Source organism: Lolium rigidum, chromosome 4, assembly GCF_022539505.1.
Source record: "Lolium rigidum isolate FL_2022 chromosome 4, APGP_CSIRO_Lrig_0.1, whole genome shotgun sequence".
Taxonomy (NCBI): domain Eukaryota; kingdom Viridiplantae; phylum Streptophyta; class Magnoliopsida; order Poales; family Poaceae; genus Lolium; species Lolium rigidum.
In genome coordinates this window covers 275,930,725-275,946,764 of record NC_061511.1, presented here as the reverse complement: position 1 = coordinate 275,946,764, position 16,040 = coordinate 275,930,725, and the positions used below count along the sequence as shown (strand labels likewise).

The window sequence follows — 16,040 nt, the reverse complement described above, 5'->3', positions numbered from 1 at the left end:
TGAGGCAATATTGCTTATTTTGGTCGAAAAAATAACTTATCACGTGACAGTGTGGTGATGATTTGGAAGTGTCATGTACAAAATGTATCATGCATCTTATATATGCTAGTATTCGGGTATATGTGATGTATGTTTGTAAGGAGTACATTGTATATGTGATTTATGCAAAAAACACAAAAAATACTATTGGAGTTGCATGGCTTATATCTCAAAAAATTGCCGCCAACATAATGTGCCCATTCAGGCCATGCTTTCTAGATGTCTAAAATCATCTCCTTTCTCAACAAAAAACAAAACAAAGTCCAATTAATCCTTTAAAAATAATTGTTACATTTTTTATTACCCCTTATTTTATATGTTTGCTTGTTCATAAGCTTCTTATCTTGTTGATTTTGTGAGCTAGCCGTATCTTGCCATAATGGTTGTTCTCATCTATTTGCATTTCTAGAGACACTATATTTTGTTATGCGCTATCTTTCGGAAAAGTATAGCATGGGCAATTGCTTGTTTACCTCTCTATAGTCGACCTCTTCGATCCTTTCGGTGAGACATGTTACTTACAACAAGATAAATATACAAGAGGGCGCATGTGCGTCAACCATGAATTACGATGTTGTTCTAGCTCGGGGCTCAAGCATTATGATATGAACATGCAACAAGCTCTACTCTAATGAAGTTGATTCGTTGCGTGACACATCTTGGATTTTTTTCCCGAAAATAGGCTATACCTAGGCAGCGTTGGAAAGTGTAGCTAAGAATGATGTTAAACTTTAAAATAATCAATCAAGGAAGATAAAAAAAACAACGACAATTAGCAGATTAAGGATGTTCCACGATTTTTCTCCAGCTTTATTATAACTTTCGTTAGTAGGGATGCCACTAAGGTGTTCGATGTGCAAAGAGAGCTAGTGTTGACGTGCGTGGATGTATATGGCTGCATTATCCTAGAATTTCGTAACGACGTATCGAAGGGTGACTACAACCCTAACCGTGGACTAATAAGCTACTGAACTGGAAAAAAAAGACCAACCGACATCTACCACACTATGCTTGGAGGGGAACTTTGAGAAAATAAAACATAAAATCACCTGAAATACAACTATCGCGTTAAAAAGATCCGAATAATCATGAAGACAAGTTTTACCAAAGTTTCATTTCTAGTACTGAGTATAACAAAAAAAAAGTTAATTTGTCAACTTTATAGTGGCAACAAACAAGGAAGAGCACTCCGTATACGTTTTCTGGAAAATAAAATAAAAACCACTCCACATTTCATCATCAACCTTAAAACGTGTTCATCTATCTAAAGAAAAAAGAAAACAATTTCATTCTTCGGCGGAGTGACGTCTCGGTCAAAAAACACTCGAACAGAACTCCACCGCCGAGCGAAGGAACACACGCGCCGCACCCCATTTCCAGAGAGGAGAGAGGGAGCACGAAAAGCAAGCAGGAGGAGCGCCACCGCATCATCATCACCAACCCCCAACTCCCCTCTACTCCACCCCAAAAAATCCTATTCTCTGCCCGCAAACCCCCATCCCCGCCCCAGATCTGCCCCGCCCGCCCGCGGGCACCGGCGCGGCCCAAAACCCTCCGCCTCGCCGCGATGCGCCGCCCGTGCTGCTCCCTCTGCACCACCTGCTACGACGAGGACGAGCACGCCCCGCTGCTGCTCCACTGCGGCCACGGCTTCTGCCGCGCCTGCCTCGCGCGCGTGCTCGCCACCTCCCCCGGCGCCGCCGCCATCGCCTGCCCGCGCTGCCGCCACCACACCGCCGTCGGCAACTCCGTCTCCGCGCTGCGCAAGAACTACCCCATCCTCTCCCTCCTCTCCGACGCCCCCTCCTCACCCTCCTTCCGCCACTCCGACTCCGCTTCCTCCTCCTCCGAAGACGACGACGACGACTTCTTCGCACGCCCCAAGCGCCGCCCCGCCGCCGCGCCCACCGCCCCCGCACCGCCGCCCGGCTGCACCTCCGTCGACCTCGCCTCGCACCCGGACCTCAAGCTTGCCCGCCGCATCGGGAGCGGGCCTCCCGGGCCCGCGGGCCAGGAGGTGTTCGCCGCCACGCTCTCCCGCGGCGGCCGCGGCGGTGCCAGGAGATGCAAGCACCAGGTGGCCGTGAAGAGGGTGCCCCTGTCTGCCGCGGACGACCTCGAGGGCGTCAAGGAGGATGTGGAGCGGCTGAGACGGGCCTCCACCTGGTGCCGGAACGTCTGCACCTTCCATGGCGCAATGAGGGTCGGCGGCCATCTCTGCTTCGTCATGGACCGATACCCTGGCTCTGTGCAGGAGGAGATGCGCCAGAACGGTGGACGACTCACGCTAGAGCAGATCCTCAGGTATCACATTGCATCTAATCCATCATCCATACCACCTAGCATCCATTACTTATCCTTGCTGCTGTTGATCGCTTCGCTGAAAACAATAAATCAACTCCAAACATAGATCGTTTAATCGTTTTGCAATGCCAATTTACATGTGCATGGGCTTTTGATGCTGGCTCACCAAGTAGTCTTGCTAGAGTGGATTAGTATTAAAGATGAAATGTAGTTGCATGCTAGTTTGAGCTGCAACAGGGGAAGCGCTTAGGTGATCAGTGGCGCCATTCAATTTGTAACTGGCAAGTTTTTGCTATGGATACGTGTCTGGCTACGTCTGGTTAAGTGCTGCCACCTTCTTTGCCCCCTTTCGGCTGTGTTTCTTGTCGTGTTCTAGGCGTAGGAAGCTCGGAGCTCATACGAAGTTAACGTTTGCATGAGTTTTTGAGTGATCATTAAAGATGCCATGCAGGTGTATGCTAGTTTGAGCTGCGACGTGGAGAGCGCCTACTTGATTAGTGGTGCTATTCAATTCGTTATCCGTGAGTTTTTGGTACGGGTACGTGTCCAGCTATGTATGGTTAAGTGCTGCCAGCTTCTTTGTCCCCTTTGGACTGTATTTGTTGTCGTATTGTAAGCGTAGGACGCTCAGGGCTCTCATGAAGGTACATTTGATTTTAGTTTAAGATTTAGTTGTAAGATTGAGGCGCTCTCTGCTTCCTGTAAAATCTTGTTGTTATAATCATAGATCAAGTTGCAGCATCACGGGTAGGTTTATGGTAGTTTGAGCTGTGACGTGGAAAGTGGTTACTTGATTAGTGGTGCTATTTAATTCGTTATCCGCGTGTTTTCGGTACGGGTAGTCGGGTACTTGCCCAGTATGTCTGGTTAAGTGCTGCCAGCTTATTTGTCCCCTTTGAACTGTATTTGTTGTCGTGTTGTAAGCGTAGGATGCTCAGGGCTCTACAGAAGGTAAATTTGAGTTTTAGTTAATACCCGTAAGATTTAGTTGTAAGATTGAGGTGCTCTCTGCTTCCAGTAAAATCCAGCTGGTATAATCAATAGATCAAGTTGCCGCATCACCTGTCGGTTTATCTGCTAACTGCACACGTCATTGGCATGATTTTTTGAGTGATCATTAATGATGACATATAGGTCTACGGTACTTTGAGCTGCGACGTGGAAAGCGGTCAGTTGATCAGTGGCGCTATGGTAGTTTGAGCTGCGACGTGGAAAGCGGTCAGTTCATCAGTGGCGCTATTCAGTTCGTTATCTGCGAGTTTTTTGTACGGGTACGGGTACGTGTCTACCTATGTCTGGTTAAGTGCTGCCAGCTTCTTTGTCCCCTTTGGACTGTATTTGTTGTCGTGTTGTAAGCATATGACTCTCACGGCTCTCATGAAGATAAATTTGATTTTAGTTAATAACCGTAAGATTGAGGTGCTTCCAGTAAAATCCAGTTGGTATAATCATGGATCAACTTGCAGCATCACATGTCAGCTTATCTGCTAACTGCACGTGTCATTTGCATGAGTTTTTGAGTGATCATTAAAGATGACATATAGGTCTATGGTAGTTTGAGCTGCGACGTGGAAAGTGGTTTTACTTGATTAGTGGTGCTATTCAATTCGTTATCCGTGAGTTTTTGGTACGGGTACGCATCCAGCTATGTCTGGTTAAGTGCTGCCAGATTCTTTGTCCCCTTTGGACTGTTTTTGTTGTCGTGTTGTAAGCGTAGGACGCTCAGGGCTCTCATGAAGATAAATTTGATTTTAGTTAATACCTTTAAGATTGAGCTGTAAGATTGAGGTGATCTCTGCTTCCTGTAAAACCCAGTTAGTATAAACATGGATCAAGCTGCAGCATCACGTGTTTGTTTATCTGCTAATTGCACGTGCCATTTGCATGAGTTTATGAGCGATCATTTAAGATGACATATAGGTCAATGGAAGTTTGAGTTGCGATGTGGAAAGCGGTTACTTGATTAGTGGTGCTATTCATTTTGTTATCCGCGAGTTTTTAGTACGGTGTCTAGCTATGTCTGGTTAAGTGCTGCCAGCTTCTTTGTCCTCTTTGGACTGTATTTGTTGTGGTGTTGTAGGCGTAGGAAGCTCAGAGCTCTTATGAGGTTAAAGTTGATTTTGGTTAATTAACCGTAAGATTGAGTTTTAAGATTCAGGAGCTCTCTGCTTCTAGTAAAAATCCAGTTGGTGCAAACATTGATCAAGTTGCAACATCCGTGTCGGTTTATCTGCTAACTGCACGTGTCATTTGCATGAGTTTGTGAGTGATCATTAAGGATAACATATAGGCATTTGGTAGTTTGAGCTGCGACGTGGAAAGCGCTTACTTGATTAGTGGCGCTATTCAATTCGTTATCCGCGAGTTTTTGGTATGGGTATGTGTCCAGGTATGTCTGGTTAAGTGCTGCCAGCTTTTTTGTCCCATTTGGACTGTATTCATTGTCGTGTTGTAGGCGTAGGAAGCTCAGAGTTCTTACGAAGTTAAAGTTAAATTTGGTTAATACCCACAAGTTTGATTTGTAAGATTGAGGTGTTCTCTGCTTCAAAGTATCAAGTTGCAACATCGCATCTCGGTTTATCTGCTAACTGCACATGTCATTTGCATGAGTTTTTGAGTGATCATTAATGATGGCATATAGGTCTCTAGTAGTTTGAGCTGCGGCGTGGAAAGCACTTACTTGATGAGTGGCGCTATTCAATTCGCTATCCGTGAGTTGTTTGTACGGATATTTGTTCTGCTATGTCTAATTAAGTGCTGCCAGCTTCTTTGTCCCCTTTGGACTGTATTTGTTGTCGTGTTGCAGGCCTAGAAAGCTCAGAGCTCGTATGAAGTTGAAGTTAATTTTGGTTAATACCCATAAGATTGAGGTGCTCTATGCTTCCTGTAAAACCCACTTGGTATAAACATAGATCAAGCTGCAGCATCACGTGTTTGTTTATCTGATAACTGCACGTGTCATTTGCATGAGTTTCTGACCGATCATTTACGATGACATATAGGTCTATGGAAGTTTGAGCTACGATGTGGAAAGCGGTTACTTGATTAGTGGCGCTATTCAATTTGTTATCTTTGAGTTTTTTGGTACGGATTCGTGTCCAGCTTTGTCTGGTTATGTGCTGGCAGCTTCTTTGTCCCCTTTGGATTGTATTTGTTGTGTGTTGTAAGTGTAGGAGGCTCAGAGCTCTCATGAAGGTAAAATTTATTGAGGTGCTCTTTGCTTCCACTAAAAATCCAATTGGCGGATATCTTTTACTCAGGATCTCACTGTACTGCATGGCTCTGTCTTCCAATGTGTTTGTTAGTCAATTCTCATCGCTGTTGAGCCGTGAAAGTGCAGTTCTCCGTGTTACCCATGAACCGAGTGATCAGCATGCTCGGGCATGCTAAGAGCATATACTCAGTTGAGAGTGCTGCTCATAAGAGGTGCTGAGTTTTTTTTTTAATCATATCTGGCACTTGCACATCAGGCGTTCCCCCAGAAAACTTACGTGGCCTTGACAATGGAAGACATGGATCCAAATTTGACACGGTAGTCCATGTCCATGGTTGTTCTCTGCTGCAATAATATCTGTCATATCAGCGCTATAGGTTTCCAAGGATCTGTTTTATTTTCTGTGCAATGGACTAATGGAGGATTGGAGGCCATCTATATATTTTGTCTGATATTTGTACGTTAGTACATGTTCAGTTCTATTTTGCATTATTGTTTAACGCATTCCAGTTCACCAGCTGTCCATGCTCAAATATTTGCTCTACAGTTGTCTGTTTAATTATCCCAATATATTCTATTGTACAGCCAAACAGTGTATATAGCTTTATTCACAGTGTGTCTCAGAACTCTGTCCTTGGTCAAAGTTATTAGCTACATTTTCAAGTTAACAGTGACAATGTAAAATACTGCCATTTATGCTGTATTGGTATGATACGTTGATGGGAGATTTGCAGTAGAAAGTGCTATGCAACTACAACAGAACTAGATAAGTGCCAAAGACTCGTAAATGTTTCCTTCTTGGAATTACTGTTTTGTTCCTACAAAATATGCCAGAAGTTCTCCAACAGTATGCTAATGCCAGCTGCATTGTTAATAGCTGTAGTGCTAAGTGCATGAACCACCCATGGCATAATAGGAAAGGCTACTCAATTTGTCATTTCAGTTCATTTATTTCTTCTGCCACAAGGAAGAGTCATTTCCCTGTTTACCAACCTGTCTAAGGTTTTCATTATCTAAAGTACAATAAAAAATCGAATCTTTTTATTGTGCTCGTTTTATTAACTAAATCTATTGGATCCTGAAGAGCTCTTTTGGGCCTGGCTTTGCAGGTACGGAGCAGATATTGCTCGTGGAGTAGCAGAACTACATGCAGCGGGTATTGTTTGTATGAGCATAAAACCTTCCAATATTCTTTTAGATGCGAATGGCCAGGCAGTCGTTTCCGACTTTGGTCTTTCGGCTATTCTGAAGAACCTCACTAGTCGGAAAGTACCTGATGACTCTAACATGGCTGGCATGGATGGTACTGTGCTTAGCCCCAATTATACAGCCCCAGAGGCATGGGGAACATTGAAGAAATCTCTGATTTCGTTTGGGGATAGTGCAGATGACATCTATAAGTCAGATGCATGGAGTTTTGGATGTGCACTTGTGGAAATGTGTACTGGTGCTGTTCCGTAAGTAGTCTGATTCTTACTTTCGTGTTTCTTAATACTTTGAGAATGGTGTCGTTAGATTCTAAATGAAATGCAGATGGGCTGGGCTAAGTGCAGAGGACGTCTATAAGTCTGTCGTAAAAGAAAAGAAGCCACCTCCACAATATTCAAGAGTAGTAGGTGTAGGACTTCCTGGGGAGTTGTGGAAGATGATTGGTGATTGTTTCCAGAGCCGTCCCTCCAAAAGACCATCTTTCCAGGATATGCTAAAAACTTTTCTTCGCCATCTACTAGATATACCAAGGAGCCCACCTGCAAGTCCTGAGAAGTAAGTTCTTCATCTATGTTTGTACTACTTTGTAAAGCATGAGAAATGGGAACTACTACGCTTGTTCGCTTTTCTTGTTGTTTTGGACAGTGGTTTCCAATACAAACATTTTCATCTGCTAGCACAAGAGGTGAACAAGTATAATGATATGCATTACCTTTGATAATAATAATAATCTACGAATAGCATACCCATGAAATAAATACAACTGCTTTTATGTATATTAATGATAATTTTCAAATATTGACTGCATACATTCTAGGGCGCATCTATTGGAACTTACTAAGAGAATGTAGACATATTAGACAAGGATAAAGGAGATCTCCTTATCCTAGTTCTAGGCTAATGTTGGTTCCCATATATGAATGAAAGAAGAAGTTCATGAAATCTTCACAGAAAGTGTAGCAGCAAATGATTAATGTTACCTTCAATAGAATATATTATATTTTTCCAAGTAATTCATTTGTGAGTATGCGAGTTTTCAGATATAAAGGATTCTAACATATTACTTGCTCAAGCAGTGATGTAAGATTGCCCAATGGCGTGGAACCACCACACACCTCAATTCTGGACCTTGCTCATGATAATCCGAATGCTTTACATCATCTTGTATGTGAAGGTGATGCTGCAGGTGTTAGGTTAGCTCTTGGCAACTTCTTATGTCTAAATATGCAGCTGTAGCCTATAACTGTCTTAACATTTGAAACCTTTTGCACCTGCCAGGGATCTACTTGCAGAGGCCGCTTCAAAGGGAAATGCTAGTTTAATTCGTTCCCTCTTGGAAACTCAAAATACAGATGGGCACACTGCATTGCATTTAGCATGCCGCAGAGGCTCAGCAGAGCTTGTGGAAGCTATTGTAGCTTATCAAGAGAATGTAGACATATTAGACAAGGATGAAGGTCCTCCCATAGTATTTGCTTTGGCCGCTGGCTCTCCACAATGTGTCCGTGCACTTATAAGGAGATCTTCTAATGTCAATTCTACGCTAAGAGAAGGCCTTGGTCCTTCTCTTGCCCATATCTGTGCTCATCATGGTCAGCCTGAATGCATGGAAGTACGTCATCATGTTCACCTCCTACGTTTTCAGATCGCTTGTTCCTACTTCTACAACTTTTCTGTGTGTTACGCAGGAATTGCTCATGGCTGGAGCTGATCCTAATGCCGTAGATGGAGACAGTGAATCCATTCTGCATATTGCTGTAGCCAAGAGATATACCGATTGTGCTATTGTCATATTGGAAAATGGAGGTTGCAGTTCTATGAGCATACCAAATTCTCAGAATAAAACGTAAGAATATTTGCCTAGTGGAAATATAGCTGGGAAATTAGTTCTTGTTCATGTGTTCTTTTATGCAGCTTCCGGTCACTACACTTCTGTTAATTCATTTGAGCCGCGGGAGCTTGAGATCTTCCTCTTTTGGGTGTTTTATCTGTCCAGTTCCTTTCTATACCATGACACAATTCTTCTCATGGTGAATAGGCCATTGCATTTATGTATAGAGACATGGAATGCCACTTTGGTGAAAAGATGGGTCGAAGTTGCATCAGAAGAGGAGATACTTGAAGCAATTGATGTACCTAGCCCTGTCGGAACAGCTTTGTGCATGGCAGCTGCTCTTAAAAAGGAGCATGAGAAAGGTAATTGCGGAATTTTCTTATACCACGGTCAACAGATATGAATGGGCATGTCAGCTCCTTAATGATACAGTGGACAGAAATCTGCCTTTCTCCATGTCAAACCATGTCTGTTCTAATAGTATATTTGGCTTGTATTGCTAGAGGGCCGAGAGTTGGTAAGAATATTGCTTGCTGCTGGTGCTGATCCTACAGCACAAGATGCCCCACACTGTCGAACTGCACTGCATACCGCAGCAATGATCAACGATGCAGAATTGGTAAAGGTAAAGGTTATCTGGCGACTACATTTTTTTATGCTTTTTTACTGTTCCGCTGTCCATATCAAAATATGACTTGCTTTTTCTTTGTTGTTTCTTATGACAGATTATTTTGGAAGCTGGAGTTGATGTAAACATAAGAAATGCTCAAAACACAACACCACTTCATGTTGCACTGAACAGAGGTGCAAACTCATGTGTTGGCTTGCTTTTAGCTGCCGGGGCAAACTGTAATCTACAGGTACCGTGGCTGAGTATCTTTCAATCATTTTTTAGAAGATAATTATATAAGTCTAGAAGCTGACCTGTATAGCATCTCTTATGCAAGTGGCAAAGTACATATTAGGAATCATATGGTTGATTTACTTTTGTTCTTGCTCAAATTTATGTGATTTGCATCAAGTTTGCACCTTATAAAATTTCAAATCCTATACAGAAACAAACTGGTCAGCCAAAAATATTTCTTAATCTCTGAATTAAGAGCAGTTTGGAAGGACCTTACAAACATGATGTTTTATAAACGATTTACTGTAGAAAGGACATGCACTGCTATATATTTGAAACCAAGTGTGCAGTGTCCCAATGTTACTTCCCATGCGTTTGCACACTGAAGCATATGAACTCCCACTGAGTTACACATCCTAAATATCAAGCTCCAGGAAGCTTGGTAGATGAGCATGAAGAATAGACACATCCAATTCCCATATGACCCTCAGAGCATAAAAGAAGGATTACCCAATTCATGGAAAGTAGTTTGTTGCTTACCTAGTAATTGCAAGACAAACACATCTTTTTAAATAAATTTGTGTGCATCTAGGCACTTCTGTTTGCATGCCAGCTTAATTAAACCACAAGATTCAGTTACACTTGAGATACTTATATTGAGTGCTATTGATTATCGATCTCCTTACGCTCTTTTGTGCTATGGTTTTTGATTTCTTATAGGAATAGGCTGTATCAAAAATTCAAAATTGAATTTTGAGTTCTCCGCTAGAGGAACAGTTCAGGCCTTATTATAGTTAAGAAGTGCATGCTGGCAATCCTGATCTAATTTTGATGAATAATTAATCCACTGAATTTACTATCTCACTGATGGTATAAATTGGTCCTTATGATGTTGGAATATACTTTTTTTTATCCTGTATCGACATTGTAAGCAAAATTGGAGCTCAGACAATTTTTGTTTGTCGTTGCAGTTCTATATTTTCTTCAAAACCTGATTTTATTACCAGTGCACCACCTACCACCATATGCCAACACCAGTTGTTCATGTGTGTTTAATGCTGTGCTATATATGGTTAATCAGGATGATGACGGTGATAACTCGTTTCACATAGCTGCTGATGCATCCAAAATGATACGTGAAAACCTGACTTGGGTTGTTCAAATGCTACAACATCCATCACCTGCTGTTGATGTGAGAAACCACAGGCAAGTTACTAGTGAACACGCTTATCCCTCTTTCTCCCCTTTAGTGGTGGGGGAGAGTGTAAGTGTTTTACTCATTATTGTTTTGAGGAATCCTTCTATCAGGATACACCAAACTTTGGAAGTATGAGTACAATACACCAAACGACTTGACATAAAATTCATATATTTGGTTGCTCAAGTAATTATCTCCATTTATTTAAGGCCTTTCGGCAAGACTGTTTGAAGCTATCTTCTTTTACTTGCCTTTGTTTTCTGTAATGGAATTGTGTGAAGAAAACGGTACATGGGTTAGTTTATGTTGTGCAAAATTTACTTTGCACATCATATGTTTACAAGTACGAAAATTAATCCTGTCAACTACAGAGGCTGGACATTGCGAGATTTTCTGGAGAGGCTCCCACGAGAATGGATTTCTGAAGAGTTGATGGAAACACTTGAAGATAAAGGAGTTCATCTCTCCCCAACCATGTAAGTAAATTATGATGTAGTGCTTTTATATATCTTTTTGCAGATTGAAATATGTTTTAGCTGTTTCATTGATTCTTATTAGGTCTGATGTTGATTTTTGTTGCTTTTGACTTCAAATACATTGGACAAAATTGCTGTGTTCTTCTAGCTGGTCGTTGTGAATGCTGCCCCATGATTGTATTTAATGTATCGTTTTAATGCTATTGCCAGATATGAGGTTGCGGATTGGGTAAAATTTAGAAGAACGGTTACTTCTCCAGATTTTGGCTGGCAAGGTGCTGGACCCAGAAGCATTGGCTTTGTCCAGTCTATTGTAGACAATGACCACCTTATTGTATCATTTTGTACCGGAGAAGCCCGTGTTTTGACAAGTGAAGTCATAAAAGTTATTCCATTAAATAGGGGCCAGCATGTCCAGCTCAAACCTGATATTTTGGAGCCAAGGTAAATGTAACTTTGTTGCTGCGTGCTTTCAGTACTACACCCTTTTTGTGGGTGGTCTCTACCAGTAAAGTGAAGAAAGTAATGCTTATTATGTTGTGTGTGAATATCTATTCTGTTTCAGTGAATCAATGCGTTTCACTAGCTTGTTTGAAAGCATGGTGAATATTTTTGTGATTTATCTGGACAATAAGATACTTAGAACGAAAATGACACCATATGCTGTTTACTTCAGTTTGAAGCATGGTGAATATTTTTGTGATTTATCTGGACAATAAGATACTTAGAACGAACATGACACCATATGCTGTTTAGTTCAGTTTGAAGCATGGTGAATATTTTTGTGATTTGACAATAAGATACTTAGAACGAACATGACACCATATGCTGTTCAGTTCAGTTTGAACTGACGCAGAATTGGAGTGAGTTTCTGCAATGTCTACTCGTGGGCACCTGATAGTAAAATGCCCGCATGATACTAACATCAGATAAATTCTGTGGTACTCCATACGCCCCATCTGCTGTGCTAGGTTACATACACTGATCATGCTGTCTATTTGTAGGTCAAGGATCCATTGAACCAAAAATTTGGTAGACCTTCGAGTATGCTACATGTTCTGAATACGATTAGCTGTTTAAAGTTTAGTTTTCAAACTGAGGTTCTAGGATCATGTCTAATCCCATGTGGTCAAAATGATGATAGCCTGCAAATGGTATATTGCTCTTGCCCTTTCTTTTCAAAATAGAAGTTTGGCTTCTGCCTATTGCGAAAAGAAAGGCTCGCAATCTGATGGTGAAATATATGATTGTCATTTGAGGTTCTCAGAAAAGTAGATATCTTTTCATTTGCTTGTTAGTGTTATTAATCTTTTAAGATATATTAGTTTCAACTGCATGCATCCAGTCAGTATACAACCTAATGATTTGTGAAGAAAAAGAAAACTCTTTACTTCCGTTCTGTGCATGAAAATGAACTGTCATCTGATAACCTTTTGTTTCTCCTTCAGATTTGCATTGCGTGGTCAGTCGCGAGATACCATAGGCACAGTTCTCTGTGTTGATGATGATGGAATCTTGAGAGTTGGTTTTCCAGGAGCTTCTAGGGGATGGAGGGCTGATCCTGCTGAAATCGAAAGGGTTGAGGAATATAAGGTTGGGAACTGGGTTCGGATTCGTCCCTCACTAACTGTTGCTGTACATGGCATGGAATCTATTACTCCTGGAAGCGTTGGTGTTGTGTACTCCATCAGACCAGACAGCAGCCTTCTATTAGGCCTCTGCTATCTGCCCAATCCATGGCTTTGTGAGCCAGAAGAGGTCGAACATGTAGACGCCTTCAAGGTATTTGTCCTGCAATTATACAATTTCTTTTTATCTGGTCCATGACTCCAAACTTAGGTGTCTAATCATGAAATTCAAGGTTTTATCAATGTTATAGGGGCATTTGTCAGTAACTAGCTTTTTATTTTGCGGGGAATATTTTGGATATATTAACTAATCAACGACCTCTCATTGGGAGCCATAACAAAAATGATTTACTGTAATTGCTTGGTCAATTTTGTATATATTTCTTAATTAAATAGTTTCGACACCGACACACCGCCGCATTGCAAATAAGCTATCCCTTGCGTTCTGTGATCTTTCCTGTCCTATTTTGGTTTTGCTTTGTGTGATATTATTTTATCGGCTTATTTTCCAGATTGGCCATCAAGTTTGTGTAAAGAGGTCTGTCGCAGAGCCCAGATATGGCTGGGGTGGTGAAACTCATCACAGCGTGGGAAAAATAATCGACATCGAGAGTGATGGTCTGCTTATAATTGATATCCCTAATCGATCTGGACCTTGGCAGGCGGATCCATCAGACATGGAAAAGATTGATGATTTTAAGGTACAGAACCACCTACGTCCCCCTCTTTAGTTACCTATAGCTCTTCTGCTGTTTTATGTTGGAGCTATTCTTTCTCCTGATGTTTGTAGAGCAAATGAGTTAAACCCTCTTCTGTTTCTACTTGCAGGTTGGTGATTGGGTTAGAGTCAAACAAACAGTTCCATCCCCAAAATATGGATGGGAGGATGTGACTCGTAACAGTATCGGGATAGTTCATAGTCTAGAAGAAGATGGCGATATGGGTGTTGCTTTCTGCTTCAGAAGCAAGCTTTTTCTTTGTTCGGTTGCAGACGTAGAGAAGGCGCAGCAATTTGAAGTTGGTGAAAAGGTTCATGTGTTACCTTCCATATCTCAGCCACGCCTTGGATGGTCAGATGAAACTGCAGCAACCATTGGTGCCATATCAAGGATAGACATGGATGGAACTCTAAATGTCAAGGTTTCCGGCAGAAAAAGCTTGTGGAAGGTCGCTCCAGGTGATGCTGAGAGGCTCTCAGCTTTTGAGGTTGGAGACTGGGTGCGTGTGAAGCCAAGTGTTGGCAGTAGACCTACTTATGATTGGAACAGTGCTGGGAAAATAAGCATAGCAGTCGTCCATAGCATTCAGGACTCTGGTTACTTGGAGTTGGCAGGCTGTATGAGGAAAGGGAAATGGTTAACTCATAACACAGAAATTGAGAAAGTACAGCCCTTTAAGATTGGTCTTCATGTTCGGTTCCGTGCTGGAATTTCAGAGCCCAGATGGGGATGGAGAGATGCAAAGCCTGATTCTAGAGGCATAATTGCAGGTGTCCATGCCGATGGAGAACTAAGGGTGGCCTTGTTTGGTGTGCCTGGGTTGTGGAGAGGTGATCCTGCAGATCTTGTGATTGAGCAAGTCTTTGAGGTTGGAGAGTGGGTTAGGCTGAAGAGTGACGCGGATGACTGGAACTCACTCAAACCAGGTAGCATTGGGGTGGTGCATGGGATTGGATATAAAGATGATGTTTGGGATGGCACCATTCATGTGGCATTTTGCGGTGAGCAGGAAAGGTGGATAGGGTTTTCTAGGCAACTTGAAGGAGTCAGCAGGTTTGTCGTTGGGCAACGTGTGCGGATCAAATGTTGCATCCGTCAGCCAAGATTTGGTTGGTCTAATCATAATCATTCGAGTATAGGGACCATCTCATCTATTGATGCTGATGGGAAGCTAAGGATTCACACACCAGCTGGTGCCAGGGCTTGGTTAATAGACCCAGCAGAGGTGGAGAAAGTGGAAGAAGAGGAGGAAGTCTGCATCGGAGACTGGGTAAAGGTTAAGGATTCGGTTGCAACCCCCACATACCAATGGGGCGATGTGAACCATAGCAGCATCGGGGTGGTCCACAGGGCTGGGGATGGGGAGCTCTGGGTTTCCTTCTGTTTCTGTGAGAGACTATGGTTATGCAAAATTTGGGAGGTGGAGAAGGTTAGGCCCTTCCGGCAAGGCGACAGAGTACGGATTCGACCTGGTCTTGTAACCCCGAGGTGGGGATGGGGAATGGAGACATACGCGAGTAAAGGCGAGGTTACAGGTGTGGATGCAAATGGGAAGCTGAGGATCAAGTTTCGGTGGAGGGATAGACCTTGGGTCGGGGACCCTGCTGATATCGTTCTTGATGATACCCCATCACCGACGGAAACTTCTAATGGTTTTTGTTCATAGTCTTGGGTATTCTTTTGACCCCATATACCTGATTCTTGCCCCCTTCCATTGTGCAGTATTTCATACTTAGTTAATCAGCAGTGGAGGTTGCAAGTTGCACATAGGTATCACCAGATAGGCATGGCGGGCTGTGTTTTGCGTGTTGATAGGCAGGAGGGAAAGAAGAAAAGAGGCTGTAAACCTTGAGAAATAGACATGACAATCACCACCTAGGTTCTTACATGTATAATTATGCGGCTGACTGTTTTTTTTTTCTCCTCTTTCGGTGTATCATATAGCAGTGTACAGGTTCGGAGCTGAACATTAATTTAATTGATAGTGCCCCTGTATCTCTTGTTTGTTGGTAGGTTCTCCAAATTTCTGGCACAATGTGAATTTGTGGAGTGCCAAGCCGTGCCCCATGTCCCGCAAGTGTCATCCTGCACCTGCAGGTCAAATGTTGTTTGTGCGTTCTCCCAATGCTGTCGCATCTGCTGCTGTGCTGTTAAGAATTTCAGCAGCTATATTGCAACTGCAGTTTTATATATGGCGAACTTAGCGGAAATGCAACTTGGCTCCCGGGACCAGATGCTCTCGGATCATGTACCAACCAGAACGGGACACCTAGGTTGGCAAGTATGTATTTGTGACCGTATAAGCGACTATTGGCGGAATATGGTACAGTGTGCCGTTCGACCGTTGAGGCCTCATTCAATTGGACGGCCCGGAAGGAGATGGACCGGAACAAACGGATCCACGACGTTCTAGACTGACGCCAACATTTCTGGACCAAGAGCATAGAGGCCCAACGACTCTCTGGATGAGGTGGCAAAAACTGTTCGATCCACTCTTCACAACCTGCAGAGTAAACAGCCACCTCTAATCTGGGAATCATGGAGATCAATGAGAAGTCGACGCATTCGCTTTGCT

General features: G+C 42.7%; 1 protein-coding gene across 1 annotated transcript; it reads left to right on the top strand.

Moving 5' to 3' along the window:
• Positions 1-1,606: 1,606 nt before the first annotated feature.
• On the top strand, positions 1,607-15,469 carry LOC124707800 (E3 ubiquitin-protein ligase KEG-like). Its single transcript, XM_047239491.1, has 15 exons — positions 1,607-2,343; positions 6,667-7,014; positions 7,091-7,321; positions 7,843-7,959; positions 8,045-8,378; positions 8,455-8,612; positions 8,805-8,962; positions 9,104-9,225; positions 9,326-9,460; positions 10,526-10,650; positions 11,014-11,118; positions 11,329-11,562; positions 12,567-12,900; positions 13,259-13,447; positions 13,575-15,469. The coding sequence occupies exons 1-15, from the start codon at positions 1,607-1,609 to the stop codon at positions 15,129-15,131; spliced, it is 4,884 nt and encodes a 1,627-aa protein (XP_047095447.1). The 3' UTR covers positions 15,132-15,469.
• Positions 15,470-16,040: the final 571 nt, after the last annotated feature.